The sequence below is a fragment of the Pseudopodoces humilis genome, chromosome 15, assembly GCF_049639895.1.
Source record: "Pseudopodoces humilis isolate 2021_Gansu_Grassland_sample_001 chromosome 15, ASM4963989v1, whole genome shotgun sequence".
Classification (NCBI taxonomy): domain Eukaryota; kingdom Metazoa; phylum Chordata; class Aves; order Passeriformes; family Paridae; genus Pseudopodoces; species Pseudopodoces humilis.
In genome coordinates this window covers 16630365-16658339 of record NC_142214.1, presented here as the reverse complement: position 1 = coordinate 16658339, position 27975 = coordinate 16630365, and the positions used below count along the sequence as shown (strand labels likewise).

The 27975-nt window shown below is 52.0% G+C and overlaps 1 protein-coding gene across 2 annotated transcripts; it reads right to left on the bottom strand.

Annotated features, from left to right (window-relative positions):
- Positions 1–1344: 1344 nt before the first annotated feature.
- On the bottom strand, positions 1345–26380 carry F8 (coagulation factor VIII). Of its 2 annotated transcripts, none has more exons than XM_014256491.2 (27): positions 26126–26380; positions 25556–25732; positions 21873–21997; positions 21450–21572; positions 20807–21019; positions 20194–20265; positions 19665–19772; positions 17667–17888; positions 17175–17409; positions 16593–16767; positions 15580–15670; positions 14727–14938; positions 14278–14428; positions 13923–14132; positions 10039–12700; positions 9551–9716; positions 8528–8725; positions 7209–7437; positions 6931–7113; positions 6615–6731; positions 5336–5407; positions 4941–5026; positions 4312–4467; positions 3375–3519; positions 2383–2531; positions 1940–2116; positions 1345–1718 (listed from the first exon to the last, which is right to left on the bottom strand). In XM_014256491.2, the coding sequence occupies exons 2-27, from the start codon at positions 25705–25707 to the stop codon at positions 1563–1565; spliced, it is 6585 nt and encodes a 2194-aa protein (XP_014111966.2). In that variant the 5' UTR covers positions 25708–25732; positions 26126–26380; the 3' UTR covers positions 1345–1562. The 2 variants fall into 2 exon arrangements, with proteins under 2 accessions (XP_014111966.2, XP_014111965.2); XM_014256490.2 differs by lacking the exon at positions 26126–26380 and adding an exon at positions 25850–26060.
- Positions 26381–27975: the final 1595 nt, after the last annotated feature.

Sequence of the window (27975 nt, the reverse complement as noted above, 5' to 3'; positions counted from 1 at the left end):
ATAGCAGCTTGGAAAATGTGGCAGATGCATGAGGCTTTTTCAAGCTGTTATTTGAAATATCAGCTTCTGATCTGCTCTGGGTGTGGGTTCCCAGACAGGTCACACCACTGGGGTGGTCTGCAGCACATCTCCCTGCTTCCTCTAGACACAGGCTGTGGAGGGGAGCATCTCTGTGCACCACACAGCCCTGTGCAACTGATGGCAGAGCAGCCATCCCTCACACAACCACCCTGCTCATGGCACAGCCCTGGTGCCCCATCACAGCTGTCCCCTGTGCTGCTGGCAGAGCTGTTCTTGGACCTGCTGCAGGCCACGTCTCATACAGGTGTGAGCAGAGACTGACATTCTGATGCCCTGGAAGTTCACAAGGCAATTGCTGGATGTTGCTGGGCTGCTGCAGCCATCCTGCCCATCCCACAGTGACAGCACCCAGCTGACTCCTGCCATTCTCCAAAGCCCCCTCATAACCCTGCTTTCCCTGCCACACCTGCTGACTCCTGCCATTTTCCAAAGCCCCCTCATTACCCTGCTCTCCCTCCCACACCAGCTGCCAGAGGCTTTGTGGGGCCAGCCAGCTCCCCCATCACACATGAAGGACTCACTGCCCTGGCACAAGCTCTCACAAGCTGCTTGTAGGAGAAGTGCTGCCCAACAAGGAAGGCCCCACACCTTTCCCACAAGGGTGCTCCCCACCCTTGTGAGGTGGCTGTTCTGGAAGGTCTCCGGCCCATGAGAGGAATGAGGCAGGAGCCAGTGTCACCCTGCTCATCATCATTCCTGGGAGGGGAAATATCTGCCACTGTGTTGGGTGGGTGCCAGGGAGGGAGAAAGCCACAGGTATCAGGAAGATGGCTCTGGCCCACTGCACACCTTGCTGGGGATTATGTCAAGGTGGCAGCTCATCCATGGGTCAATGTCCCACCAGGGTCCCTGGGAGCCACAGGCACCCAAAGAACTCCTCCTGTGGAGAATAAGGAGGGCTTGCTCAAGGCAGCAACAGAAAGTGGGGTGATGGGACCCAGCCACAGCAGCAGGAGCACCGTGGAAAGGAGACAAAGGGAAGTGCAGGGCCAAAGCCCAGTGCTGAGTCAGGCTGAGCAAGAGCTGTCTCCCTCCAGTCTCCGATCCCCACTGATTGTGAAACAGACACTGGAGCCTGGAGCATGGCCTCCACCCCCCATCCTTATCTTTCCTCTTCCTCCTCCAGGACTGTGCCCAGGGCAGCAGGAGCTTGTGCAAAACAAGGCTGAGAAGCCCTGGGGCTAATTATTTAGTAGCTTCTGGTAATGTTGACTGGGCCCCTGGGGACTCCTTGGCTAAAGGAGAGGAGGAAGTGCAGAGAGATACTGGAAAATTACTGTTTAATTCTTCATCATTACATCTGAGTGTATGGCATCTGGTAGACACGGGAAAAGGCAGATAACAACCCAGTCACTGCGAAGCTCTGCAGCCCTTCTCTTCCCCAGCAGCAGGGGCAGCCAGGCCCCTGGAGGGATGGCTCCAGCCTTGGGGAGGGCTCAGTGCCTGGTGAGATGTGTGTCCTTGGGCTGGCCCTGCAGCCATCAGTACTCTTGCTGAGTGTCACAGCCAAGGAACTCTACTCGCAGGGCAATGTGGTTGTGCCACTGGCGAGGGTGTATCCTCACATAGCGGGCAAAGAGAGGGGACTCCAGGGTATTCGTCACTGTGCTCTGATGGTCTTGGTTTGCCTTGAAAATCTGGAGAGGAGAGAGAAATCAGGGATGCACTTTCCTCTGCTGGCATAGTGAGGACAGGGTCAACCCACACAAACACACCTTGGAATGCTTTAAGGAAGGAGGAAGCACAGCCTGGCTCACTGCTCTTGGAAAGAAATCCTGTGAGCATGTTTGCTGCCAAGGGCTGTGCTTGCTGCCCTGGGGGTGGCCATTGGCTCTGGCCACAGAGCAGCTCTGCCTACCTTCTCCTTGCCATTCTGCAGGACTGGGCTCCAGTGCACGCCATCCTGGCTGATGGAGACAGCAAACTCCTTCACAAACATCTGGGTGAAGAGAGCTTTGGCACCTTGGGTTATGATTGCAGTCACCTTCTTGGTTACTTCAAAGTCCACCTGCAGCCACTCTCTGGGGCTGTTGCTCTGAGGAAGGACAGACTGCCTTCAGCCCTCCAGCAGCAATGAGAAATACACACTCATTGCAGCTGAAGCCAAGCTGGCCCTGCACTTCCCTGTGCTTCACCTGCCCTACCAGGCATCTGGCTGGAGCTGCTGGGTGCTAGATCAATGTGGCAGTGAGTGTGCAGCTTGTGTGGTGCATGTGGCTGCACACACTTCCCACAAAGCCCTGACTGGGAGACCCTGCTGGGGTCCCAGCTGCCTGCCTGGTATCTCCTTGCACAGGCTACCTTTGGCCTCCAGGCATTGGTCCTGCCCTGAAGGTTCAGGCGGGCCAGGGCAGGTGTCCATCTGGAGAAGAAGTTGGCGCTGTGGGAGGATGCAGAGATGTGCTCATCAGGAATCCCTCTGTTCTCCATTCCTAAGGGCATGGAGCAGCCTGGAAGAGAAGAGCAATATTTGTCATGGGGTAGAACAGTAACCTTATGGAGATGCCTTCTGCCTGCTCACTGCTCCAGCTGCCCTTTTCCCTGGCTACAGGTTCTTCTGTGCCTTACTGCAGTGCCATGGTCCCTGCACTGCTTGGGGCCCCTGTGTGCAGCATGGCTCTGGCCAAACTATTCCTACCTTCTTTTCTCCCTGGAGATTTTATCTAAGAGGAATGTGAAGAATTTATGGTGTAAGGAGATGTAAGGAGAACCTGTATCCAGGGGAAGGACAAGAATACCTGGCAGGGAGACACCCTGCATATATGTGATCAGGTGTGCCTGTGCACAGTTGCTTCAGAGCCAGATGGTAGGTTTGGGGAATGGGCTGACAGCACAGCCCCTGCTGCTTTTAGCTGCTACAGAGCAGGTGTGCAAAGCCAAAGAAAGGATCCCAGGGCACCATTTCTTCATGTTGCACTGTTGATCAGAGCCATCTCACCTTCAACTGGTAAAACCAGAGTAAAAGCCAACAGCATCTGTCTCTGCTTGTTTTCTGCTCCCCCAGACTGGGGCAGCAGCTCCCCATCTATCAGCTTAGCTGCTGCTGGAAGGTTCCTATGCTTCAGTAAAAAGGCTGCTGAGCTCTGGCCCCAGGCTCTCCCTCTGGTTTTTTTATCTCCAAGACCACAATGAGACTTTCCAGCTTTGTTCCCTCAACACCTCAGTGCCATCTCCAGCTCCCTCCTTCCCCCTCCGTAAGTGCCTGGGAGTCCTGGCACACATGGGGCTGGTGCTCAGCACCCCAGCAGACCAGAGCCCAGTTTTGGTGGTTGGTGTCTGTGGGTGGGACGCACTGTTGAGGTCGCAGCCCAGGAGCTCCATGCGCAGCGTGGCCCGGATGTTGTAGTGGGTGGGGTGGATGCGGATGTACCGGGCTACGATTGGGGGCTTGAACTGGTTTGCTTTCACTCCAGTTGCATCCACGTTTCCAAAGAACAGCTGCAGGGAAAGGGAGGAAAAGGATTGTTGTACCAGTGGAAAGAAATATACAGGACAAGGATTACTGGGGAGAAGAATGTTCATGTCAGGCACTTCTGTATCTTTTCACCATCTTTACAAAAATGACAACTCAGGGAAATTATTTCAGATGAGGTTCAGGTCAAAGAAGTGTGAGTGGGCCACTGAGAAAGAAAAGGAGAAGAAACTTCGGGTCTGTGCAAATTAACTTGATTTCACGTTTTCACCAAACAAGGGTGAGAAAAATGAGGGAAAAAAAGTCAGTCCTCAAACATTTGAACCTGGGAAAAGTTGTAGCCACAGATGGTATACACAATGGAGGCTTTTCCAGCTACTCTTTTCCCAATGGATTGATCAGCTTATGCATATTTAGGTTATGGGTTTTTTTCTAGTGACTATAGATTTTCCAAATCATTTGCATCTGCACAGTATTTTTAGAAAGGCAAACTTGCCTTTGAGGTCAAAAAAGATATGCAGGTAGAATCTTGTGCCTAACTCTAAGTAAAATGCGACATGACATTAAGAGGTGGATCTCACGGCCATGTGGGATGGTAGAAAGAGGTAGCTCAGACAATTTAAAATAAGACAGATGGACACAGACAATGAGTCCCTTTCTGATCTGTGATTCAGTCACCTGGCACTGAATGGTCTCTGTTTCTGCCCTGATCTCAGGGGCTCAGGAGGTTTCTGCCTTGTGTACAGAGCTCCCCAGCCCTCATCACCCCAGGACACCCCATTCAGGGAAAGCAGTCTGCTCAAGACCCTTCACCTTACCATCTGTGTGCTCGTGGCATTCCCCTTGTACGTCTTCCACCTTCGCCCATCAAGGCTGTAGAACACAACAAACTGGGAGATGTAGAAGCTGGAGAACTTTTGTCGGGCCCCTTGGGTTTTTATGCCGTGAATAATGGTGGGATGCAAAAGATCCACCTGAGAATGAAAGTCAGGGATTCACATCTGATGGAAAACCCAAGCCATGTTCAGGCAATGCCCCATAAACCCACAAACTTGCTTCTCCTGACATAACTGAGCACCGGTTATGAAAGTTATTAAAACAGTTGTTCATAAGGGTGCAAGTCAGCCAACAGCTGGGATTGAGCAGGGGAGAGCTCCTTTGCTGAGGTGAGCTGTTCTGCCTTGGTCATTGGGGGATTTTTGCACAATCCAGTGCTGCAGCTGGACCATCAAGTGACTTTTCTGCTGCACTAAGGATGGATATGAGGGTCAGGACAGCAGCAACCTGAGCAGAGCAGCTGCCATTAGGATCTTAGTGCTCCCCAGTCAGAGGGAAGAGGAAACAGAAGGATATAGCAGGGGAGGCCCTGCCCATCCCTGAGCTCTTCTGCATGAGCATGACCTTGCAATGCCCCCAGTGGTGCCTCCAGACACAAGGCCCCTCTTACCTGGATCCAGGCATTGCTGCGGTCGGTGCTCCAGGCATTGATGGAGCCGGTGTTGTCCAGCCTGGCCAGGTAAGGAGCCCACTGCCCTGCAAGGAGAGAGCACAGACACAAGGATGCTGCTGGCCCTTGGTGCTGCCTGAGGTGGTGAGAGGTCCATCCACAGGACTGGGCCTGAGGATCACCCTGGGGTTTAGCAGCCATGCACAGCGGGGCAGAGACCTGACACAATGGGCCAGCCGTGTGAGAAGGCTCCAGATCCTGACTAGGATGTTGACATGAGCACAGATGGAGGATCCCTGTCCCAGGGACTCAGCACAGCAGAACTTGGGGCAGGCAAACATGTGAGTTATGCTGGCTGAAGCTGCCCTGACCCCACCTGCCCTCCAGCTACTCACCATACTGCCCCGAAGCTGTGATCTGAGAGTCTGCAATGCCACGTGAGGCCATACCCAGGGCATTCTGGCAGTCTGCAGGGAACAGGGGAGGGCAGAAACCAGGGAGATAGATTGTTGGTTAGATAACAAAAGTCTAAGTAGGGTAGCAGTGTTCAGGCTCAGGGAGGTTTTCAAGCCTCAAGGAGCTCACAGGCTTGTTTCTCTCACACCAAGGGATAGGCTGCAGAGGCTTCCACATCCATCCCTGAATTTTAGGATAGCCAGAGGTTCTTGCTCACACCCCCCATGTCAGGAGCAGAGAGTTTCCAGCATCAGACACAGCAGCCTTCTGCCAAACTCATTTCCCTGAGTCTATGACCTTTCATTCCTATGTCCTAATGTTCCAGCAGTGCTGACAAGTGTCTCTTCCTTATACCCACATCTTGCTCCTGTGCCTTTTTGTTGCTAGGCAGCATCTTTTGAAAACAAATATCACATTGCTAAAGGAAAGTCTACCTGACACCCCTGTCTCTCTCTGTATCTCTTCTGGTCTGCTGAGCAGAGGGATGTTTGTCTCTTATAATAACCATTATTATTAGCGACTTGTCACACCTTGGCAGCTCCACTGTGTGTCAAATGCTCCTGGAGAAAATGCAAATTTGAAATCTTAAGAGGATTTTTAACTTACGGTAAAGTTTTCTGGCTGACATTTAATAATCCTTTAGAAACAGGAGAGAGACTGTCACAGTGATAAAATACCACTCTCCCACACCACTTCCCAGTCCTTACTTATGGTGAGTTAGAAACTCATGTTGTTCTGGGGTGGAATCAGAGATGTACTGTGGATTTTGCAGTTGCTCTTGGAGTTATTTCTATTAGACCAACCTGCAGTGAGCATCACCCACTATCTCCTGTCACTGCTCTGTGCCTCACTTTACCTCCTGATATATGGCCAGGCAACTGGGCACTGTACCTTACTGACAGCACGGGCAGGGACCAGCCCATGCATGCACTTGACTGGGTAAGTGCATTTTATGGAATGTCTAGGGACCCTCAGATTTGGAAAACAAGAGCTCTTGGAGTAAATATTTGCAGGCTGATGAAGCTAGTCTCCCAGCCTTCACCCCAGCTGTGTCCCTGATTCTGTGCTCTCTGCTGACTTTCTTCCAGAATGAAAACCTGGTAGATCCCACGTGGGTCACCCCAAGAGAAATGCTGAGAGATCTGTAGGGAAGGAAGCTCAAATACACACTGGTCATGGCTGTGGCCCAGGTGGGTCAGGCACAAAGAGATCACTCACTCAGGTCGTACACGAGGAACAGGGCACTCATTCCGGCTTGTTGGTGCTCTCCCACTTTGCACTCCACCCTCCAGATCCCAGCATGTGAGGGCCACATCTCCACTGTCCCAAAGACACCTGGCCAGGAATGGAGAGCAGAGCAGAGGGGAGTTACTGCCTGTAATGGGATGCCACTGTACCAAGTGCTGTGCAACCACAGGGACAGGATAGTCCAGATCCACTTCCCCTCCTTGGTGTTCCCCCACAGAAACTTCCTAACGGCACAAACATGAAGCCCTGGCAGAGGGGAGTGCACAGTGCCTGTGCTGCATCTCACCAGGATAAAGGTTGTAGACTCCCATGCGATACTCCTGGCTAGTCCTGACATTGAACAGCTGCCCATGGAAGTGAACAGAGTGGATGTCCTCAGTGCTGCCCATGTTCAGGAGGTGCCATCGGACCCGTTGCTGCTGGGCCATCACCAGCCCAGGCAGGGTGTCACTCACGTAGCCGTTGATGGCTGGGAAAGGCAGCAGTCAGGAGGGACTCAAGGCTCTGAGATTTCCATCCCAGTATAGGTTATGGGATGGAAAGAACAAGAGCAAGGATCCTCACCGTGGAAGGAATGATTTCTCTTAAAGTCAGGGCTGTCCTGCTGGATCCGGCAGGGAGGGCGGCAGTTTCTGTCCACGTTCTCTGGGAAGTACCAGCTTTTGGTCTCATCAAAGATGGTGAAGAGCAGGGAGAACTCCTGCACAGCCAGCTGCCTCCTGGAAACGTAGCTCAGCACCCCACGGTTGCAGATGATCAGTGGCCCAATGAGGCCTGAGTGCAGGTCCTTCTCCTGCCAGGGGGCCAGAAAATCAGGGTTTGCCTCCGAGCAGGAGACAGTGCTGATGAAAGAGGTACAGCAGGGTGAAAAGCGGGGAACCCGTCTGCATCCCTGGCCTGGCTCCCACTGTGGGGCACGTGTAGGGAAGGAAGAACATGTTGGGTTCACTGAGGCATCCCCACTCTGCCCTGAGCTAAGAAAGGCTGCTCAGCAAGTGTTTGCATGTGCTTTCAAGAGATGTGTGTCTGTCTGTCCAAGTGTCCAACAGTCCCTACTGCATTGGACCCAGCGGCCAAATTCAGACAGATTTGGCATAGGGGTAAGGAACTGCAGAATGCTGGGAGGGAAGGGAAGGGAAGGGAAGGGAAGGGAAGGGAAGGGAAGGGAAGGGAAGGGAAGGGAAGGGAAGGGAAGGGAAGGGAAGGGAAGGGAAGGGAAGGGAAGGGAAGGGAAGGGAAGGGAAGGAAGGAAGGGGAAGGAAGGGAAGGAAGGGAAGGGAGGGGAAGGGAAGGGAAGGGAAGGGAGGGGAAGGGAAGGGAAGGGAAGGGAAGGGAAGGGAAGGGAAGGGAAGGGAAGGGAAGGGGAAGGGAAGGGAAGGGAAGGGAAGGGAAGGGAAGGGAAGGGAAGGAAGGGAAGGGAAGGGAAGGGGAAGGGAAGGGAAGGGAAGGGAAGGGAAGGGAAGGAAGGGAAGGGAAGGGAGGGAAGGAAGGAAGGGAAGGGAAGGGAAGGGAAGGGAAGGGAAGGAAGGGAAGGGAAGGGAAGGGAAGGGAAGGGAAGGGAAGGGAAGGGAAGGGAAGGGAAGGGAAGGGAAGGGAAGGGAAGGGAAGGGAAGGGAAGGGAAGGGAAGGGAAGGGAAGGGAAGGGAAGGGAAGGGAAGGGAAGGGAAGGGAAGGGAAGGGAAGGGAAGGGAAGGGAAGGGAAGGGAAGGGAAGGGAAGGTGAGCACCAGCATGTATTCATTGTTGTATTAGACACCAGAGAATCTATACAGCCCCAGGGAGCTTTCAGCACAGCCCCACAAGAAATTTCTTGGCCTCACAGTCAGGACCCAGCATACTGCCAACCTCCCCTTCCTGGGATGCCCCATGGAGACTCCCACCTACCAGGTCCACGTTGGAGAAGTAAGCCCAGGCCTTGCAGTCGAACTCCTGCGTGGTGGGTGCCATCTGGGGCAGGACTTTCCAGGAGTATTTCTGGTGGCCGCCAGGCTGCACCACCCCACCCTGCTGTGTTGTGCCTTCATAGGCTGTCAGTGTGGAGTGGAAGGAGAAGGGCCGTGAGGCCAGGTTCTTGAATGTCACCTGCACCAGAGGGAAGGCAAAGCAGCAGAATATGTGAGGGGGCAATGATGACAATGCTCTGGACCCTGGTGGTGGGTCCAGCCAGCTGGTGGGAAGGATGTCCCTGGTTCCCAGACCTCCAGCTGGTTTCCATGCAGTGGCCAACCCTGCTGAACCACAAGCTGCAGCTGTGTGGTGCAATCTCTGGTGGAAAGCACATCCTGGGTTCATGTCTGCTGGACGAGGCCCTTTTCCTGCTCAATGGAAGCAAGGTCAGCTACACTACTGCCTCTGGAGCCCAGAGGGGCTGAATCCATCCTGGTGAAGATTTCAATGAAGAATTCAATGAAAAAGCAACTTCTCCAGGGACACAAGTCCTGAGCCTTTCACCTTCTTCTCAGGTAGGTGCTGAAGGACCTTTGGTAGTGTGGGAAGCCCAAGCCGGCCCTCATACAGAGCACCTAAAAGAGCTGTACTGAGCCCTGCTTAGCTCACTACCCTTTTTGCAATCTCTTCACCCAAAAGGCTCCCCATGGAGCCCAGAAGCTGATCAGGCCATGCTGTTGCAGGGGTTGGGTCTGTCTCAGCTCCAGGGCTTTGCATCTGAACACTCTGAGGTTCCTGCTGGCCCATTCCTCCAGCCACTGAGGTCCCTCTGAATGGTGGCTCTGCCTCCCAGTCTGGTGCCATTCACATGCCAGCAGGGCAGCTCCTGTCCCCAGTCCCTGAAGGTTAACCCATGGGAACTGCAGAGCCTGCAGGCCCACCTCAGCACTCCCTCTGGCTGAACTCCAACAATAATGGGGGAATTTATGGTTTTATAGGAAATGGGAACTTTCTACTCACCATGATGACATCTTGAACTTCTGCCCTGATGTAGGGCCCGAGGATGCCCAGGTGTTCATCCAGCTCTCTGCGCTGCACCAGCTGCGTGAAAGAATCATCCAAGTACTCTCGGAAAACCACCTTGCGGTACTGCCAGGAATGCTTCCTCCTGCTTCTTTGGGGGTCCCTGCAGGGGGATGCCAGTTAGGTAGGTCAGGTGACACTTCCCATAGTGAGGACAGCCATGGCAGGGTTGTTATAGGTCGGGAGGATACAGAGCCAGAGCATCCCTTACCCACTTGCAAGGAAGCTCAAAGTTTCTGGAGGTTTAACACCCCTCCCCACCCTCCCAAGGCAGAGGGGAGTTGCTGGGACCATCCTTCCCCTGGGCTGCTTGGCTGGGTTGTACTGGTACAGAACTGTGATCCTGCCTGCCAGGATATGCCATCTCATGCATCACACCATGACATGCAGTGCAGGAGGAATGCATGCAGGAAAATCACACTTACATTGCTTTTAGGAAGTGCTGGGGCCTCTGGTCCCCATATTCCCACATCACCTCCACTGCTGCAATGAAGTATTGCCGTATCTCCCCCTGGAAGGAGCGCGGGTCATGCTCCTCTTCCCCATACATGTCAAAATCCTCCATGGTCTGCTCTGTGTCGCTGTACTCATCATAGTCTGTCTTGGCAGTTTTTGAGGGGCTGGAACGTGTCTCATTGTTCAGGGCCAGTTCCTCCCCCTGTCCTGGGATGTGGCTCCTCTCCCCAGATGTGTTGTTGCTTTCCCCATCCTCCTTGGGCTCTCCCAGGCCCTGGCCCTCTGTCTTCCCTATTTCTCTGAGGACATCTTCCCTGCTGAGCAGCTGACATCCGTGAGGAGTATCTTGCACATACTGTGCTGGCTTTTTGGTGCTGTTGTTGTGAGCAGGACTACTTGGAGACAGTGAACAGTTCTCTCTGACGGCTGATTTCAGAGACATTCCTTCTGGGCTTTGCCCAGACATTCTCCCAGGCACATGGTCCTCTGTGGCATTGGCCTTGAGCTGCTGAGGCTCAGGACTGAACAGACCCAGCTGCTCCACAGAGTTCGTCTCCTCCTCCATCTGGCTTCTCCTCTGAGCTTGCTCACTCCCAGGAGCCCCCAGCACCACAGCTCTGCCTGGCTGCAGCTCGGCCAAAGCTGGGCTGTGCAAGTCCCCTGTGTTCACCACAGCCCCTGGGGAGACTGGGTCCCAGTTTGAGGCCAGGTGTGCAGCCTCAGCAGCAACCTGCCTTTCTGAGCTGCTCGCTGCCACTGCTGGTCGTGTCCCCAGTGCTCCCCGTGAGGGGAGGGAGCGTCTGCTGCGCTGAGCCCGCTCACTGCTGCCCTGTACCGCCCTGTCAGTGCTCAGCCTCCCCTCAGGATACATCTCATCCCTGCCTGGGTGTAGCCTCCTCTCAGCCACCTTGGATTTTTCTTCCAGGCTCTGCGGGGCCACCATCACCTCAGGCAAGGCGTCACTTGATACCAAAGACCTCTTTTTGAAGCGAGTGATGCAAAAAGGGGAATGAGGTCCACACGCCTTTGGAGCTTCCTTATTCACTGCTGTCTCAGGGGCCTGGCTGGCCAGATCCTGCTCTGCTGTCTTACCATCAGAGCAGAGCTTCTTGCTGCTGGTGTTGGGAAGACCCAAAGCTCTGCTCTTCAGTGACCTGGCTTGTTTAGGTCTCCAGTCAGAGCCACTCGTGCTTCTGGTTGTAACTCTGTGTCTCAGAAACTGCTCAGAGCTCTTCAGGAAACTATTTGGGAATGGCCTGGTGTCATTGGTCACAACATTTGATTCAGAAAATACAATACTGTCCAACTCTGCTAATTCCTTAGCATCCTGAAACACTTCTTTCAAAATTACTTCATCCCTCTCTTCTGTCATTACATAGCTGGATGGCTCAAGGTCATTGGTGTCTGCAAAGGTGGTGTCTAGGAGGCTGGTGCCTTTGGCAAGTCTACTGGCTTGTTCTATGCCACTTTTTGCAGGCAAGGAGTTACTCTCAGCTGTGAAGATTTCTCCTGGTACAGGTTTATCTGACAAAGAAACATTTTGCTCTTCAAAACTTTCATAAAAGCCTTGTGAAACCACTTTGTGAAGCCTTTTTTCCAGCCTAGCATCTAGGTCATTTGATGAATAATTGCTTTCTATGGCATGACTCTGAACCACAGCATGAGAAGTCCTATTATCTTCTGTCTCATCTGGATATGCAGAAGGATTGTTCAATGTGGAGGAAGAGTTGTGATCAGTACTTAAAGATGGTGCTGTAATGATTGTCTCCTCTGAGTCATACAGTTTAAAGGATATTTTATCAGCCCCTTTTAGCAACTCATTACTCTGTGAAGACACATCTTGAAGTGCCAGGTTGTGCTCCAGATCATTCTGGTGAATTGAGCTCCTGCTCTCCTGAAGAGGGGCTTTGCCAGCAGCATAAGCAATGGAGTCCCACAAGCTTGTTGCATGAGTAGTTGTCTTTTGAGGCTCTGCTTCCAGGTTCTCTATCCTACCACCAGACTGGACTGTCGTTCCTTTTACTGGCTCCTGCACCTCTGGGATTTTTGTCACTTTTGTTCCTGCCAGAGCATCTCCTAGAGCTGCTGTGGCTTGGTGCAGCCGTTGCTCATCTTCTGAGCTCACAGTACCATGGACCCTTCCCCTGACACTCCCCAAGTGTTCTCCAGGTGGAGTTGGTCCAAACCCTTCATCCTGGCTGATGATTTTTGACAATTCTTCATCCTCCAGGAAGGACTCATAGGACACTGGCTCATAGCTTTTCTCTGGCAGGGAAGACATGGAAATATCATGTGGATTTTGCATTGCTCCTAAAAATGTTGACGTTCCATTGGAAGAGGGATCAGAAATCCTGCTGTTGCTCAGGACAGCCCCGTGTTCTGTCAGGCACAATCTTATCTTCTCTGTCTCATTTCTAGAAGAGGAGATGTTGTTCAGTTGCTCATTCACACAGGCCTTCTTTCTTTTAGAGAAGCCCCTGGGCTGGAATTCAAAGGCAACCTCCTCCCCATCGTGATACACATAATCTTCCTCATCAGTGTCTTGCTCATACTGGCACTGCGAGACCGTGAACTTGGCATGCATCCCTCGGTCTCTGAAATCAGGATTTAGGCACCCCAGTGTCCAGACACCTGTCTCAAGAGAGGGCAAAAGGACACCATCAGCCCACTTCAGTGGGAAACTGGAACAGATGCCATTCCCGTGCTGCTCCCTTGCTAGTCCAACCTATATTTTCAGGCAGCCTCTGGCTCATGGTAGTGATTCCATGCTTTCATAGTCCCTAGAGTGTCTTACAGCTGGACCCATAGTGTTGCTGGCAACATGCAGGGCAAGCACCATCAGCAGGGCTGGTGTTTCCTGGCAAAGCATAGTGAGCTACACACAGCTGTGAGGGCCCAAGTACAGCTGAGCAGTTAATGCAGTGAGAACCCACGGAGCCTCCAGCAGCAGCAGTCACCATAACCCACGCCCAAAGACATCCTGGTGCTGTCAAACACACCTCTCTCCCAAAGACAGCCACCACATCTCTCCCACTGAAGGGGAAAGAAAGGAAAGGCTGCCTCTCACTCGCATCCCCAGCCAGTGTGTTTGCTCCCAGCAGAGAGGGTGAGATATGTGATTTCTGGGCTCTGCTGCTGGAGAGAGCTGCCACCTGCTGCCAGCTGAGCTGCTGCTCTGCTTCTGAGCAGCAGGTAGGAATCTGAACTCAAACGGATGTGAGGCTTGGCTGGGTTATACAGAGCTCCCTGCGGTGTCTAGAAACCCTGACAGCTTGGCTCAGGGTGCAGTGCCCATTATCATCATATCAGTGTTGCAACCACATGGTAAATCCTGTGTCTCCTCTGTGAGTGAGGAAATAGTTTGACAGCACCTCTTTTGCCAGCACTAAGGAAAAAGTGCTGAGTGGGGGGAAATATAACTGAACTCTAAAGCAAATCTTTTCTAGGACTTTTCTGTGGCTGCTGTTTCTGTCCTTGCAAAAGTCTGGAGATAAATGGCATGACCAGCAGCTGAACCCACAGCTGGGACAGCACTGCCACTCCCCTGGACCTCCAAGCTTGGAGCCAAGATTGCAAATGTCCACCAGGCTCATGTTACTGCAGCCAGCTTACTGGTTTTGCAGCATGCATGACCTTAACACACCCTACTAATTAAGTAAAATACCACAATTCAATTTATTTGATTTGAAAGATTTAATCACTGCCTCTCACTTTGCTGTTCCAGCAGGCTGTGCATCCCTTTGCTCTCAGAGCTGTCCAAAGGAATTGGGCACCAGAGAACTGGCTGGAGGCGCTCGCTGATCTCTGCTGGGATGCCAAGCCCATGGTTTACAGAATAGCCCATGCTACTAACCTGGCTTTTCCAAACTCATGACGACTGTTTCTCCAGAAAATGGGAAAAGAGTAAGCACATCCTCAAAGACCATGTTGTGCTTGAAGGTGTTTCCAGAGAAGAAGATGGAGAGGAAATCTGTTTGGGCCCCAACACTCAGGACATACCAGTACACAACGTCGTTCAGGCAGAGTTTTGTTTGGAGATTGTCAAATACAAAGCCATTAATAGCTGGAAGAGGACAGGGGTGAAACATTTCAAGACCAAATTCTTCCCATGGCTGCTGAACTGCTGTGTATCCCCTGCTCCTTCCCTGGGGCAGGGATGAGCCTGTGTCTGCAGGGGCTTTCCAGGGAGCCCCTGGCTGGGTACTCACTGTGCATCACATTGGAGGCATAAAACTGGGGGTCCTGGGTATCCACATGGGTTGCATCAGAGCAGAACCTCTTGATGTTCTCCTCCAGGTACCAGCTGTAGTTCTCATCAAAGACAGCAAACAGCACCAACTTCATGTTGTCTGACATTATCTAGAAAAGAGAAGGAAGAAATTATTCCTGGTCTGATCAGAGCACCCCTGGTGCCAGTGTAGCTGTCAGCTCTCAGTATGGTTGCATGGAGAAGTTTACTACTATTTTACAGGACTTAGGGTGCAGGTTTGGAGAAAAGAGAGCATGTGAGGGAGGATGGGGAAGGCAGAGGCATTAGGACTGCTGATAGGATTGAAGAAAACAAAACAGACAAATTTGTTTTTACCTAAACATTTCACCTACCACAGTTATTCCAGCCTTTCAGCCTAGAAGTTGAGGCAACAAAGGAAAGACCCACCTGATTTCCCCTCTGATCCATGGACTTCTTGGAGCAGATGAGAAGGGGCCCAATCAGGCCTGAGGCCGTGTCTCGGACTGCGTCGATGGAGCTGTAGTAGAAACGGGTGAGGCAGCGAGGATCTGCCTCTGTTGGGCCATCCTCAGCGGTGAGACTCCAGCTGTAGGTGAATGACTGCCCAGGGGGAATAGGAATATCCTTCACATCTTTCTCTGGCAACACACAACCCAAGAGCAGACCAGTTATGTCTGGGCTGCTCCTGCAAGGAGTGATCCCACTTGAGCTCAGAAAGGTTTCCTGACCACACAAGCTGCAGAGGGAACAACCCATGCCCATCCCAGGATCCTGGTGGGATGTGGGGTGGCCTTGCACAAGTCATGGTCCTGGAAGCACAATAACAAGGGGTGAAAACAGTTCTGGGAATTAAATGTGGGGGGGAAAAAACAACCCCAGAGCAAAAACTACAAAGCTGCGAGAGGGAGAGCCTAAGTCACAGTGAACCCCTACACAAATGCAGATCAGAAGGAGCCCAGGGAATGAGGGCTGTAGATAAACTGCAAACACAGGCAGGATCACCAGGATGGTTCCTGCCTCCTCAGAAAGTGGAAGCCTCCAGGATGGAACAATTAACATGGTCCCAGCTCTCTGGTTGAGAATGCCCCTTCCCCCACTCGTCACTGAAGCCCTCCTTAAAGACAGGGTTACATGGCACCGATGGAAACATGAACCTGGAATCATCACAATGCCTGGGATTATAGAGTGTAGGTGCTTGGATGAATGGACAGTCTTACCAAAGGCTTCAGGAAACTCTCCTGGCCCAGGTGATATCCCAGGTTCCCATGGCCTGCCTTACCTGAGGGTCTCACAGCATAGTAGGGCCTGACGCTGGTGAGGCCATGAGGGTAGATGTTGTAGGGTCGGCTGGCCAGATTCCTGAACACGATCTGAAATGAGGACAGGCAGCAGGAATGTTTGGTGGTTTCTGATCCCTGTAAGCCCTCAAAGCTGTTCTCAGTGTCCTTGCAGAGAGGGAAACACCAGACAGCAGTGCCCTGGGGTTGGCTACCTGTCAATGATCAACAGGAGGTACCCGGACATGTCTGGGACCACAAAGTCAGAATACAAGAAACCACAATTTCTCTGGGGTGAAACTGTATACTGTCCACTGTTCTGGGAGGTGTCTGTTTTAGGGAGGGCATGAAAATATCAGATTTATCAAAGAGAAAGTTGCTGTCTTTAGTCTTACTTTACATATGAGTCAGAAGGGGTCCATCAATCCAGGCCTCAGAGGACCAGGACATTAAGTATGCACAGCAGTCAAGAGCTTTAAAGTGCTCCCCACTTCACTGCATGAAGCCCTTCCTTTATTTCTCTAAATAGCTCTGTCACATGCCCACAACTGCACAGGGAACCCCAGAGAGGGAGCAGAAATGTGAAGCTGCTGGAAACCATCCCATTCCTCCCAGCTGCAAACAAGTCAAGTGGTCAGGAGAGGCACTTTGGGAGACAAAAGTGACAGTCCCCAGTGCTGTGAAGTAACAGCAAACAGATGGAGAAGAGTAGAGGATGAGAGGACACTCCTGCCTCAGAAGAAGGTGCTGGATGTCATGTATTAACTTACACAGTTCCTTAGGCACCTGCAACGAAGTCAAATCAGAGGGACTGGGCCATATTCTGTGCATCTCACTGAGAATATTTACCTTAAGCTGCCAGTAGCATTTGCCTTTCCAGTGAACTTTTAATATTGCCAAACATGAGAGAGCACCTAAATGACTTAAGTCAGACATTAGCCACAAGACAAGAGCTATTAGTAGGAACAGCATCAAGTTCTGATGTTTCCACAGTGGAAAGCTGCATTTCTCTTACCTTAAACTGATCTCCCACCTCCCCCTTGATGACAGGGCCCAGAATTCCCTTGTCCTGTTGGTTGGACACCTTGCGCTTCTTGAAGGTTCTGTCCTCATACTCCACAAACACCACTTTCTTATACTTTGAACCGATCCGCTGTGGGCCAGGCTCCAGGTACAGGCTTGCCATGTTTCTGCAGGCAAAGGCAGAGAAAGAGCAAGTGGCCACATGCAGGACACTGTCAGAAACAGAGCAAGACCTTCCATCATCCAAGGACCTGGCAGATGGCTGAGAAGTTCACCAGGAGTTGTTGTCTGCTCAGAAGGGACTGATTCCAGAGGTGATTCCTTGGTGGCAGAGAGACAAATGCCCCGGAGACAAATGTCTCTGAAGGGCATTTGGTAAAATGGAGCAAAGTCAGGTCCTGCTTTCCCATGGCCTCCCCAAGACAATTCTTGTCCTGCATCCATACTATTAGCATTAATAAAGAAGAACAAGACTGTCCAGGTTGGGCAGAATGAAAAGTAATTTTTGGGGAAAAAGGGAAGAGCTGTCAGGGCTGCCTGGAGCAGCCTCATGAGCACACATGCCCACTCTCACCTGTCCAGAGACACTGGTTTCACAGGGGCATAGTCCCAGTCCATTTCCTCAGCTGCGATGTAGTAAGTCCAGGTCATGGGCTTGTCTTTGGCAAAAGAGCGTACTTGGATAATATGGTAAATTTCCTCATCTTCCTCAGGGTAATCCAGGTCCTCTGGCTCATTTAACAGCTTCCCTGTCTTCAGCAGACGTTCCTCAGGACACTCCTCCACCTTTGCATAGGCCTCCATGCCAGCTGGGTTCAGACAAGCCAGCAGAAAGGGTCACACTGATGTGCCAATATAGGCCCTGCCTGGGAGAAATCTTCTCCATACTGTTCCCATCAAATGAGCCAACATGGATCAACCCATGCCATCTGGTATGGGCCAGACTGCAGGTGGATGTAACACCAGGGAGCAGGAGGGGCCTTGGAGCTGCAGCACCACACAGAACCCTGAGCCCAGGCCATCCCCTGGACTGCTTTTCCCCCAGGCTCTTGGAAAATAAGGTTACCTTGCTGATGGGACGGTATCTGGCAGAACATCCGAAACCAGCCAGCTGTTCCTGGCGTGGTCTGGGCTGTGAGATATGTGGCAGGGGAAATTTCTAGGCTGCTGAGACGGTGGCTTCTCACCAGGAATGTGTGGCCTTCAAAGAAGATGGAGTGGACTTCTGGCCCAGAGCCCAACCCAATCACATGCCAGTGGACCTGCTTCTTGAGGCACAGTGTGAGACCTGCCAGGAAACAAGGAAAGCACCCAGGAGTCAGCACTGTAACCAGCCCTTGTCCCCACTCTTGGTGCCCTAGATTCAGAGTTTGACGCTGAGTCTGACACTCTATCTATGCTGATAGAGTCCCCTACTCCTGTGCTGGCTTCAAGCTGGAGAAATCACACATGAATGTGGACTGTCTGAGCAAAACAGAGACACAGGTCACATCATCTCCCTGAGATAAGACTAGATTTACAGACTGGGGGACTCTGGGAGGGTTGCTGTTAGGAGCTCACAATGGAGTGCAGTTGCAAAAGATGTGCTCCTTGACTCTATAAACAGGGAAACTGGGCACTGGAAAAGAAGAATCATTTGTCTGATCACAACACTGGCAAGGCAGATACTAAAACATAAAATCTGGAGTAGGGCTCCAGCACGTAGCAGTAGCTGAAATACCACAAAGGGCAGAGAGGGGTCACCAGGATTATTTGAGTGCTGGAGAAAATTCCTTCCTCAGAGACACTCAAAGAGCTCAATGTGCTTAGGAAATTAGAAAGAACTTGACTGCATTGTAAAATTACTTTCCTGGGGAGAAATTGATGTGTGCTGAAGGCCTCTGTAATCTAGCAGGGAAGTTCCAAGTTCCTGGAAGTTCAAGCCAAAGTCAAATACAGCGTCAAGTGCTTGCTTTTGGCAGAGTGCAGAGGTGACTGGAACAGATCCCAAGGGCCTGGGAGGAAATTGGGTGGAGGTCCCATCCTGAGGCCCTCAGCTCTCCATTTCCAGCTCTCTATCAGACACCTCTCAGACCAGGTCCTGCATCCAGGGAGGGGGATGCTGAGTGGAGATGGATAATTTCTCCAGGGAAAACCCACTTTGTAGACACAGAGGTTGACCATGTGGTTTCCTTAGCTCTTAAGCTTTATGAACTTATCAGGACAGGGAATTTAGGGGAGTTTTGCTTTGCCTTTTACTGAAGAATGGCCAGACACAAGTGGGAGTTTTTAGGATGTGGTTCACCAAAGCTGCTGGTGGTAATGACTCCCCTGATAGTGTTTCCCTATCCAAGTTTGCCTTGGAGATTCCTTACTCTCAGACAGCTCTGGATCTTTTCCCAGGAGAACCCAGAAAATACCAACTTTTGTGTTCACTGAGGTCAAACCCAGCCTTTTATTTTGTTCTTCTGAAGAAGAGAAGTCTGAGAAAAGACCTTATCACTCTAGCTGCACCAAGGAAGTTTATGTCAGATATTGGGATAAATTTCTTCACTGAAAGGGTTGCCAAACACTGGAACAGGCTGCCCAGGTATTTAAAAGACTTGTATATTTGACACTCAGGGACATGGTTTTAGTGGTAGACTTGGCAGTGTTAAATTTACCATTGGACTTGATGATCTTAAGGGTCTTTTCCAGCTTAAAAGATTCCATGATTCTATTCCCAAAATCCTATGAAGGTGTTTTAGTGAGAGCTAAATGCTACCTCCAGCCTTGTTCACAGGGCTATAAAACTGCTACCAGCATTATTCTTTTAGACCTCCAAGGAAGTCAGCTGCACTTGGCAACACAGACAGCTGGAAACAGCTCCTGCCCTGCTGTAAATGGGAAAGGCAGATCAAGGAGCTGAAATAAAAGGCTCCCTCTGAGGTCAATACAGCCTAACACATCCATCACCTGGAAACTCCTCTTGATCTCTTTTCTCACATCCTTTCCCAAGCTACCTCAAGTTTATAGACCTGGCTCCACCCCTACTCCTAGCAGCTCCCATGCCCCTCACTGCTGTCCCTGTCCCACCAGGACTCACCAGGCAGTGAGCCATTGATGTAGCCATTGATGGTGTGCAGCTCTGTCCTGTTGTGAGCCTGGGGCTGAGCAGCTGCTGAGGGACCCTGCTCAGAGTACCAGCTTTTCCCTGTGGAGAGAGGAGGGTGCAGTCAGCTTTCACTTGAGAACATTTCAAAGAAAAATTAAACCTTCTCAGGGAGGTCGGATTTGTGGTGCCTGTGGAAATCCACAGCACACCTGGCCATGGCTCTGCATGGGTGTGGGGGTGACCACTACACAGGACAGGGAATGACTCTCCTCTTAACCTGTATGATGGGAACAAGGCCAGGGTATGAGATGGCAGAGCTGGGTGGGCTGCAAGCTCTCTGCACCTGGTGAAGGGAAGGAGGGGCAGTACTGCACCAGGAGCACACTGGCTGGGGGGATTGCACAAGCTTAAACCCTTGGGAGGGATGTGGGTGCTGAGAAGCTGTGCTCACACCATGACCAAAGCAAATGCCCCAGACCTGGCTGAATGCATGGCCTGACACCAGTCAGTCAACAATTACCTTCATCAAACACTGCGAAGAGCAGAACAAACTCTTTCTGCCGGCCTTCATTCCCATCACTTGCCAGGGTCCCTGCAAGATGCAATGAGATGGATTTCTTTAAAGATCAGCAAGCACCACCCAGAGAATTCCTTGTGCTCTTCAAGAACTGGTAAACCAAGGTCAGGCTGTGCTTTGCTTTTGTCATGTCTCACAATTGCAACAGCCCTGCTTCCAGTCTTGCAGCCCCCAAAAGTCCATGTTTGAGAGGCAGCTGCCCTCAGAAGGCATCAAAAGGTCAGTTTAGTACTGCTTCCTCTTAGACCTTTCCTCACTGGAGAAGCTGCTCCTGGTGAGTCACTGGAGCCTGCAGACAGTGCCCAGTCATTTCCAGTGACTATAGAGGGGTCTGGACAACTACTTCCAGGATATGTCTCAGCCAAGGATGACCAATCTTACTTCAGTCACATCTTGTACCTTGTTCTGTCAGGATTTCAAGACTGAACCCAGGAGCACTTTCATTGAGCACAGCTCACTGACTCCACTGCCATTCTCAGCCTCAGGGCATCTGTGATTATTCTGCTTTTCAATTAATGGTTGCATGTGGCCTGTCCCCACCCTGTGCTGTGCTTACCAGGTCGGCACACAAGCAGGGCTCCAATCAAACCAGAGTTGATATCCTTCACACTGTTGGTGTTGGAGGAGTAGGAGTGGGTCAGGCACGTTGAGTCGTCCTCCGTTGGGCCCTGGTTTTCCTGGATTTCCCAGACATATGTGTGTGTCTTCCCAGGGTCCACCCTGTCCCCCTCCTTCTCTGTCTGGCTGGTCTCATCCTCATACCCTGCTCCTAAAACCAAAGAAATGGTCAGATGTCACTGAAGGTTCATCCCCAGCCCACCGTGGTTACAGAAATGCCCTTTCCTCCAACCCAGAACACAGCCCCTCTCCACCTCAGGGGAGCGAGTCCTATGGGCAGTGACAGAGCTGTGCCACACTCACATGTTGGGCTGTGCACCCACCACCTGCCCTGGGGCTGGACAGCACAGTCTTCCTTGCCCTAAGCATCCAACCTAAGGTTTAACCCCTGTAATACCTCTATAACTGATACAGGTTTGCTCTGCACTGTTTGCTCAGCTCATTTCTGGGCTGGGCATGGCATCTGTCCTCACAGAGGGACACGAATAGCAGGGTGAGGGTGGGATACACATCTGGCAGGCAGGTGCCAGAGCAGGAGGTGCTACACAAGGAATTGCAGCACCTGAGGCTGCCCAGCTCACCTTCTGACGCCTTCCAGTAGGACACCCCGACAGCATGGAGGTTGTACGGGCGGGAGGCCAGGTTTTTAAACGTGATGACCACTGTGTCATAGACTTCTGCTCGAATGGTGGGGCCTAGAAGACCTGAAGGGGATAAGACAACAAGGTCAGGCAGCTGGGGTCAGGCAGCTCACACGTGCCAGAAACCCTAAAGGGTCCTGGCTTTCCACAAGCCCCACACAAGTGGTTGTCCCTCATGCAGCATGGCAGCATCAACTGCATCAGCTCCAGCAAGGCTCTCTGTACCCCCAGGAGCTCTGCCAAACTGGGATCCACCCAGGTGCTTTCCTGCTCCTGGCTGAAGAGAAGCAAGCACCCAACCCAGGATGAGTTTGGTGGCTGTCAGGTGTTGCTGGAGCTCCCCACACCGCAGGTGCTTCTTACCCATCCACGCTGGCTTGATCTTGGGCTGTGTGAATGAGCCATCAGGGTACTCCACAAAAACAGCTTTCCTGTAGCGGGGAGGGACACCAGCTGGGGGCAGACGTGGGCCTGCATGCCCCAAAATGCTGCAGGAGGAAGGAAAAGCCAAGGCTGATTGCACAGACCCATCCATGCATGGGCAGCAGCCATCCTCTTCCTTCCCTTCCCACCAGCTTGCTTGCTGGAGCCCCAGCGATTGCTCACCCTGCTGTGTCCTTTGGATTTCCTGACAGCTCCCAGGTATGATTGGAAATGTTTTGCTCATCATACAGATGACAACAGGGCAGTGATTAGTGTTGTGGTGTTAGTCATGATGGAAGAAGACAAGAGGCCATACCCAGATGCAGCTGGGACAGGGCACAGCAGCAGGTATTGCTGCCAGTCTCCTGCCTCATGCCTTGTCCAGCTTCATGTTTCCTTGGCAGCAGGGACACAGAGCATTGGCAGTGCCATGGTGACCTGTGCCCTGAAGCCATCCCCACCCCAACTCCAGCACCTTCAGGTGTGGCAAACAGATCACATCATGTGTAACTCACATCCTCCCCAGCTCCGCCCCCCAGGAAAGAGACTGTCGGCTGCTGGCAGGTGTGGCAGTTTGCTTTGTGTCTCAGCAATGTCTACACATTTGGTTCTTTTCTGCCCAAAATGGGATTTACACTTCACAGCAGGAAGATAAAGGAGCCTTGAATGTATTTCAAACCCCACTTATCTCTGCTGGCCACTTTCTATCTGTAAGAAGCTTAACAAATTCTTTTTCCAGAAGGAATGCTGCACATTTATCTGGATAACAAAGGCATTAATTTCTTCAAGGATTTCACAGGCTGATTTAGCCCAAGACCATTTCCAGTAACCAGACAGACCTTTCCAGCCTTGTTTTGTTTGGAGCAAAAGCCAGGTGGTATTTTCTTCCCACTTAAGAAGCAGGGAAGGTTGCTGTCCTGCTCTGACTAACCCTTATTCGAGCAGCGTTTCCCTTTGTGACTCTTCCCCAAACGGAAGAGGAAGGAGACAGTGTGACTCAAATTTAGGAAAAGCAATGCACGCTCACCCCTACAACACTGGCTGGAAGCCACTTGCAGCTGGGGGATGCTGTGGGGAGAGCAGGGCCCCACTCTCCTCAGGGGCAGAGCAGGATGGGAGCCCATGAAAACCCCACAGGCACCCAGCTCCTGTAACACCACATCCAGGCTGGCAGGAAACCCCAGCAGGCACAGCCCAGTGCCACTGCACTCAGATGACTTTGCCCATGAACCATTATCATTCCTGGCTTGATGGCAGTGGAGTCCAGCCCTAGCTTTGCTCTTCAGTGTGTCCCCACACTGGAAGGTAGCTGTGCTGCAGGGTAGCTGTCCACTCTCAAGAAGCTGTGCCTTAATCTCTAGCTCATGGAAAGCCCAAATTTGAGAATGCAGCCCTGAGATATGATGGTCTGGTCCTGCTCAGTAAACAAGGCAGAAATCCTCTGGAGCCAGGGGGAATTTTGCTGGCATGCAGAGGCATGGCTGGGAAGGGACCTAGTGACAACAGGGCTTAGTGCTGGGTCCCAGTGCTGGCAGAGCAGAGCCCACAGGAGACAAGCTTCCTCTGTACTTGGGGTCCCAGTGAACTTCCTTTCCCAATGGCAGCAGAAGCTGAGGCAGGCCGATAAGTTTCTGGCACCTTGGATCAGCATTGTTAGCCACACTATCTGTTCATCTCTTGGAGCTGGAAGACATCCTGCACTGCCAAAACACTCAGACATGGGCTGCTGCTACGTGTCCACCAGCTCCATGTCCAAGCTGAGATCCCTGGGGCCATTGCAGGATGTGCTGGTCCTGGCTCCGACCCTGCTGGTGGGGTTGTGTTTGGGAGGAAGAGAAACTGAAATCATGGGGAAGGTGTGAGCAGCTTTGGCCTGGTGTGTTGCAGCCCATTAATTTGACAGAGCTTTCTACAAACATGCCAGAGGAAACCCCTGGATACATACGAGGGGTTTGGAGGTCCTGCCTGGAGATGCACCTTTGGGAGCTGCCATGAGATGCTGATGCACTGAGGGAGAACGTGGGGAGCAGAAGACACCATACACACAGCTCAGATACAGCCCAGCTCCAGGGGCAGCTCTGCCTGCCATGCTTTCCTGGCTCACTCCTGCATGCCCCTTGTATCCAGCCTGGCTGTTTTCCTGTGCCCTCCTCTGTCACAGGGAACTGGGCTGAGGTTGCAGGGCCACGGAAAAGGCACCATCATTCAGCTGGGAACAGCCATGACAAGCAAGCCCTGGTTCCCAGCACGGCTTCCCCAGGAGCTGCACAGCTGCCCAGGAATTCTCTGCCTCTCCAGACTGGAGCACACAACCAAGTCCCTCTGAGATAGCCAGTGTTATCTTTCCCCATTTTTAGAGAAGGACAAGTGGCCTCACGCTGCCTGCCAATGCCCCACTCATCCCCAGGCAAGGTCAGGTCCCTGAGTCACTCCAGGGTCAGAAATAGTGCCCGAGTGCATCATAAAGCCAGTGCTGAAATGGAAAGCCACAAGCCTGAAATAACAGTGTGAGCAACGTCATCATCTCTACCACAGCCTAATGGATCTGTGGGCAACATCAGTGAAAGCAGGGCAAGGGAGATTAGTAAAATAGGGGGTGCTGGATGCAATTTTCCTACTGAAGTAATCAAAAGGGGGAAAACCAACATTACTGGGATACAGTGACTACAGCAGCTAGTCAGGCTGACCTGGGTCATCCCTAGAGCCTGGCTTCTAGTGCCTGACCACAGCTCCTCACTGCTCAGGCCACTGTGGGTCTGAGATGGGGCCATGGGCTGCTACTGCCTCAGCAGAGAGTCTGGGGAAGGGGATATGGAAACAGGGCAGAGGGAATGGGCACATCTTGATCCACAAAGGGTGCAGCCATCCAGATCCATTGTCCATGCTCAGAACACTCACAACCATGCATGTCCAAGCCAAATATGTCTTCAAACAACACCATCCTGATGCTTGAGCAACGCAACTCCCATTTTTCCTTCTTACTTCAAAGTACGCATGCAAAAACATCATGCCTTCCTCCTTTTTGCCACTGTGCATGAATACCATTCATTGCCCAAGCACTACAAATTATTTTCATTTCCTTAAAGAAAAATTTCAGCCCCAGCAATGTAATGTATGCAAAGATATAAATAACTAAAGCTGGATTTTACCAGAGGCAGACATAGTGGAAAGTTTTTGCTGCTCAGTTATGACAGGGTGGGCACAGCCAACCTTCCTCTGCAGTGCCCAGGGAGTCACAAGTGCCTGTCTCCCCTCAACCCTCCCCCCAAAGCCCCCAGGATGCAGAGCAGAAAAGAAAACACAGGTAGAAAATCAGCTCATGGCTCCTAGCACAGATTTTAAAGGATTATAGGCAAATGTCATTAAGATAAAACAGTGCAGGACAGTGATGAAGAGCAGGTATGCATCTTTCTCTCTCAATTCCACCTGCCCCTCACCAGGGGTTGCACTTAGTGACTCCCCATCACACCACCCCTTCCCAGCTGTACCAGCAGCTCAGTGCACCCACCTGGCCAGGTTGCCCCCATGTACCTGCCTGCCTGGAGCCAAGCTCACAGTGCCACATGCCAGTGTGGGAGAACACCCAGGACAGGGTTCTAGAATTGCAAAAGGAAGAGCTTTACCCTGCAGGCGCTTGCAGCACGGACAGCAGGTCGCTGTGTGTGTAGTCCCAGGCAGTTTCCACTGCAGCAATGTAGTATCTTCTCACTTTGCTGATGCCCTCCTCAACCAGGCAGAGGAGCAGAAGGCTGCACAGGGCTCCCACCAGCACCATGCCTCCTGGCTGGGAACTGCTCTGACTTCAGGAGGAAAAGTGAAAAGGAAGGAATGAGAAAGGAAAGAGGAGAGAAAAGCCTTTATCTTCTCATCCAGCTGTTGTAATCCACCGGAGATGATGATTTAAAGCCAGCACTCACTCGGAGCACTGAAAAGTTTCTCAAAGATGTCAGGAGGGGAATCACTTGAGCAGGTTTGTGCAAAGACCAGCATGTGAATGATGGACTTTCCTGTTCTTCCTCTGGCAGTGGCAGGAGAAGAGGAAAAAACAAAAGGAAAGGGAGGGCAAGCACAGTGGTAAGTTCCGCTGCAGGACCCAGCTGGCTCGGTGTCCTGGCTCCTGTCTGGGAGCAAGATGAGGAAAGGGAGGGCTGCAGAGGCAGCAGAATTTAGGTGTGGTCTTTGCCTGGTCTTACCTTCTCTGTCACCTCTGAAGAGGAGAGAGGGTTGCCAGGGATGCACATGTACACACGTGATTTATTCCTGTCTCTGGGATGCCTGCACCCCAAACAGTGATGATTTGGCCACACAACCTTGCCTCAAGCCACATGGGAGGGAGTGGGTTGGGATGATCCTTAGAGTCCCCTTCCCACCAGCTGCTCCTCTTCTCCCAGGGTCCTGCAGCAGAGCTCAGAGAAGATGCACCAAAATATTTTTTCAAATTTCTTTCATTTTACTCACAAATTTTCAGTCTCTTTTTAAAAGCCCATGAAATCCCCCTCCCCTCATCAATGCACACACGTGTGCTCAGGCACACACGCTACCATGTGGTTGTCCCTTGGCTCACGAAGGCAGGAAGATGAGGAGGAACGCCCTGCACAGTCCCAGCATCCCCTGGATGAGGGAGGTAGGGAAATGTCCCATAAATCATGTCACAGGGCAGCAGGAGTGCAACGGGGGCAGTGACCCCTTTGGTGACAGTCCCAGTGTGCGCAGAAACATCCATGTGACAGGTCTTGGTGATTGGGAAACAGGGACACAGTGGAGACAGTGGAGGGATGGGCTTTTGGGGGTCTCTTACATGAATCCTCAGCACAGGGTAGAAACAGATTCTGTTTCACACCACCCACTTTGCTCCTGGGGAGGCAAAGAGTGAGTGAGAAACATTTTCTCCAGCTTGTACACCCGCAGTTGGCTCCATGACTAGCCTGGGGCTCCTTTTCTTTGTGAGCAACAACTCACCTCACTTTTTCCAGCAAGTATGTTGGGGCAAAGCAAATGGTGTGTCACATTTGGGGATGCCCCAGGGTGCTTTGCATCCTGCCCTACTGCAGTGAAGCAGAAGAGTACTCAGTAATGGAGAAAAGAGAGTTTTTTGGGAGAGATACAGGAGATCTGGGCTGTGCTTCAGGCACCAGTGTCCCCTGCTATGGATGTGACTTTATTTTAGTCATCCCATCTGGGAATCTCCTGGTGCTGTGTGACTCACCTGGAAAGGCTTCCAGAAACAAGCAGATGGGGAAAACATGGCCAGGCAGACAACATGACCACAAAGAGGGCAGCTGAAGGGTGAGAGCATGGGATGGGCATGTGGGAGGGTTGGGATAGGCTTCCAGGAGGGGTGCTCCAACTCTGAGTGCCAGAGTTCTGCATGGGGCAACACAGAAGCTTCTTGACTCTAACCCTGGTAGGGATGCTCTGGGTACCATGGGATGACAACTGGAGATCACAGAGGACAGTCAGGAAAAGCATCCCTTGGGGTCTGCAGTGGCAGGAGCCTGGACACAGCCAGAAATTAATGGATGTGACACTGGCAAGTGCTGAATTAACCATTTTCTGCTACTGGGAGGCAGCTCCGGGTTCCTGGCCCAGGGCAATAAGAGCAAACCTGAGAGACAAGGTCTAACCCAGGGGGCCAGAAAGAAAATATTATCAAGATACTCAAGGCTGTGGGAAAGGGAATCCATGTGTGAAAATTGGAAGTAACTTGGGGAGGGGGCTCAGATCCTGGCCTTAGCTGCACACAGTGGCAGCTTTGTGCAGGCACTCAAGAGCCAGTGTGGAGCAAATCAGGCCAAGGACAACTGGACATCCAGAGGCCCATCCCAACTGGACATCCTCCTTGGCCCAGCATGCCAAGCTGGACCTCACATGCCCCAGCAAGAGCAAGTGTGATCCCAGCCAGTGAGTGCCATTAACAGCTATGGAGCTTCCAAGGGCTCTGCAAACCCATGTGGGAGCCTCTGCAAACTCTCAGCATCACCCATGGTTGGGCCAGGCAGCAGCTGTGCTTTTGAGAAAGCTGCAGAGAGGTATTGGCATTCCT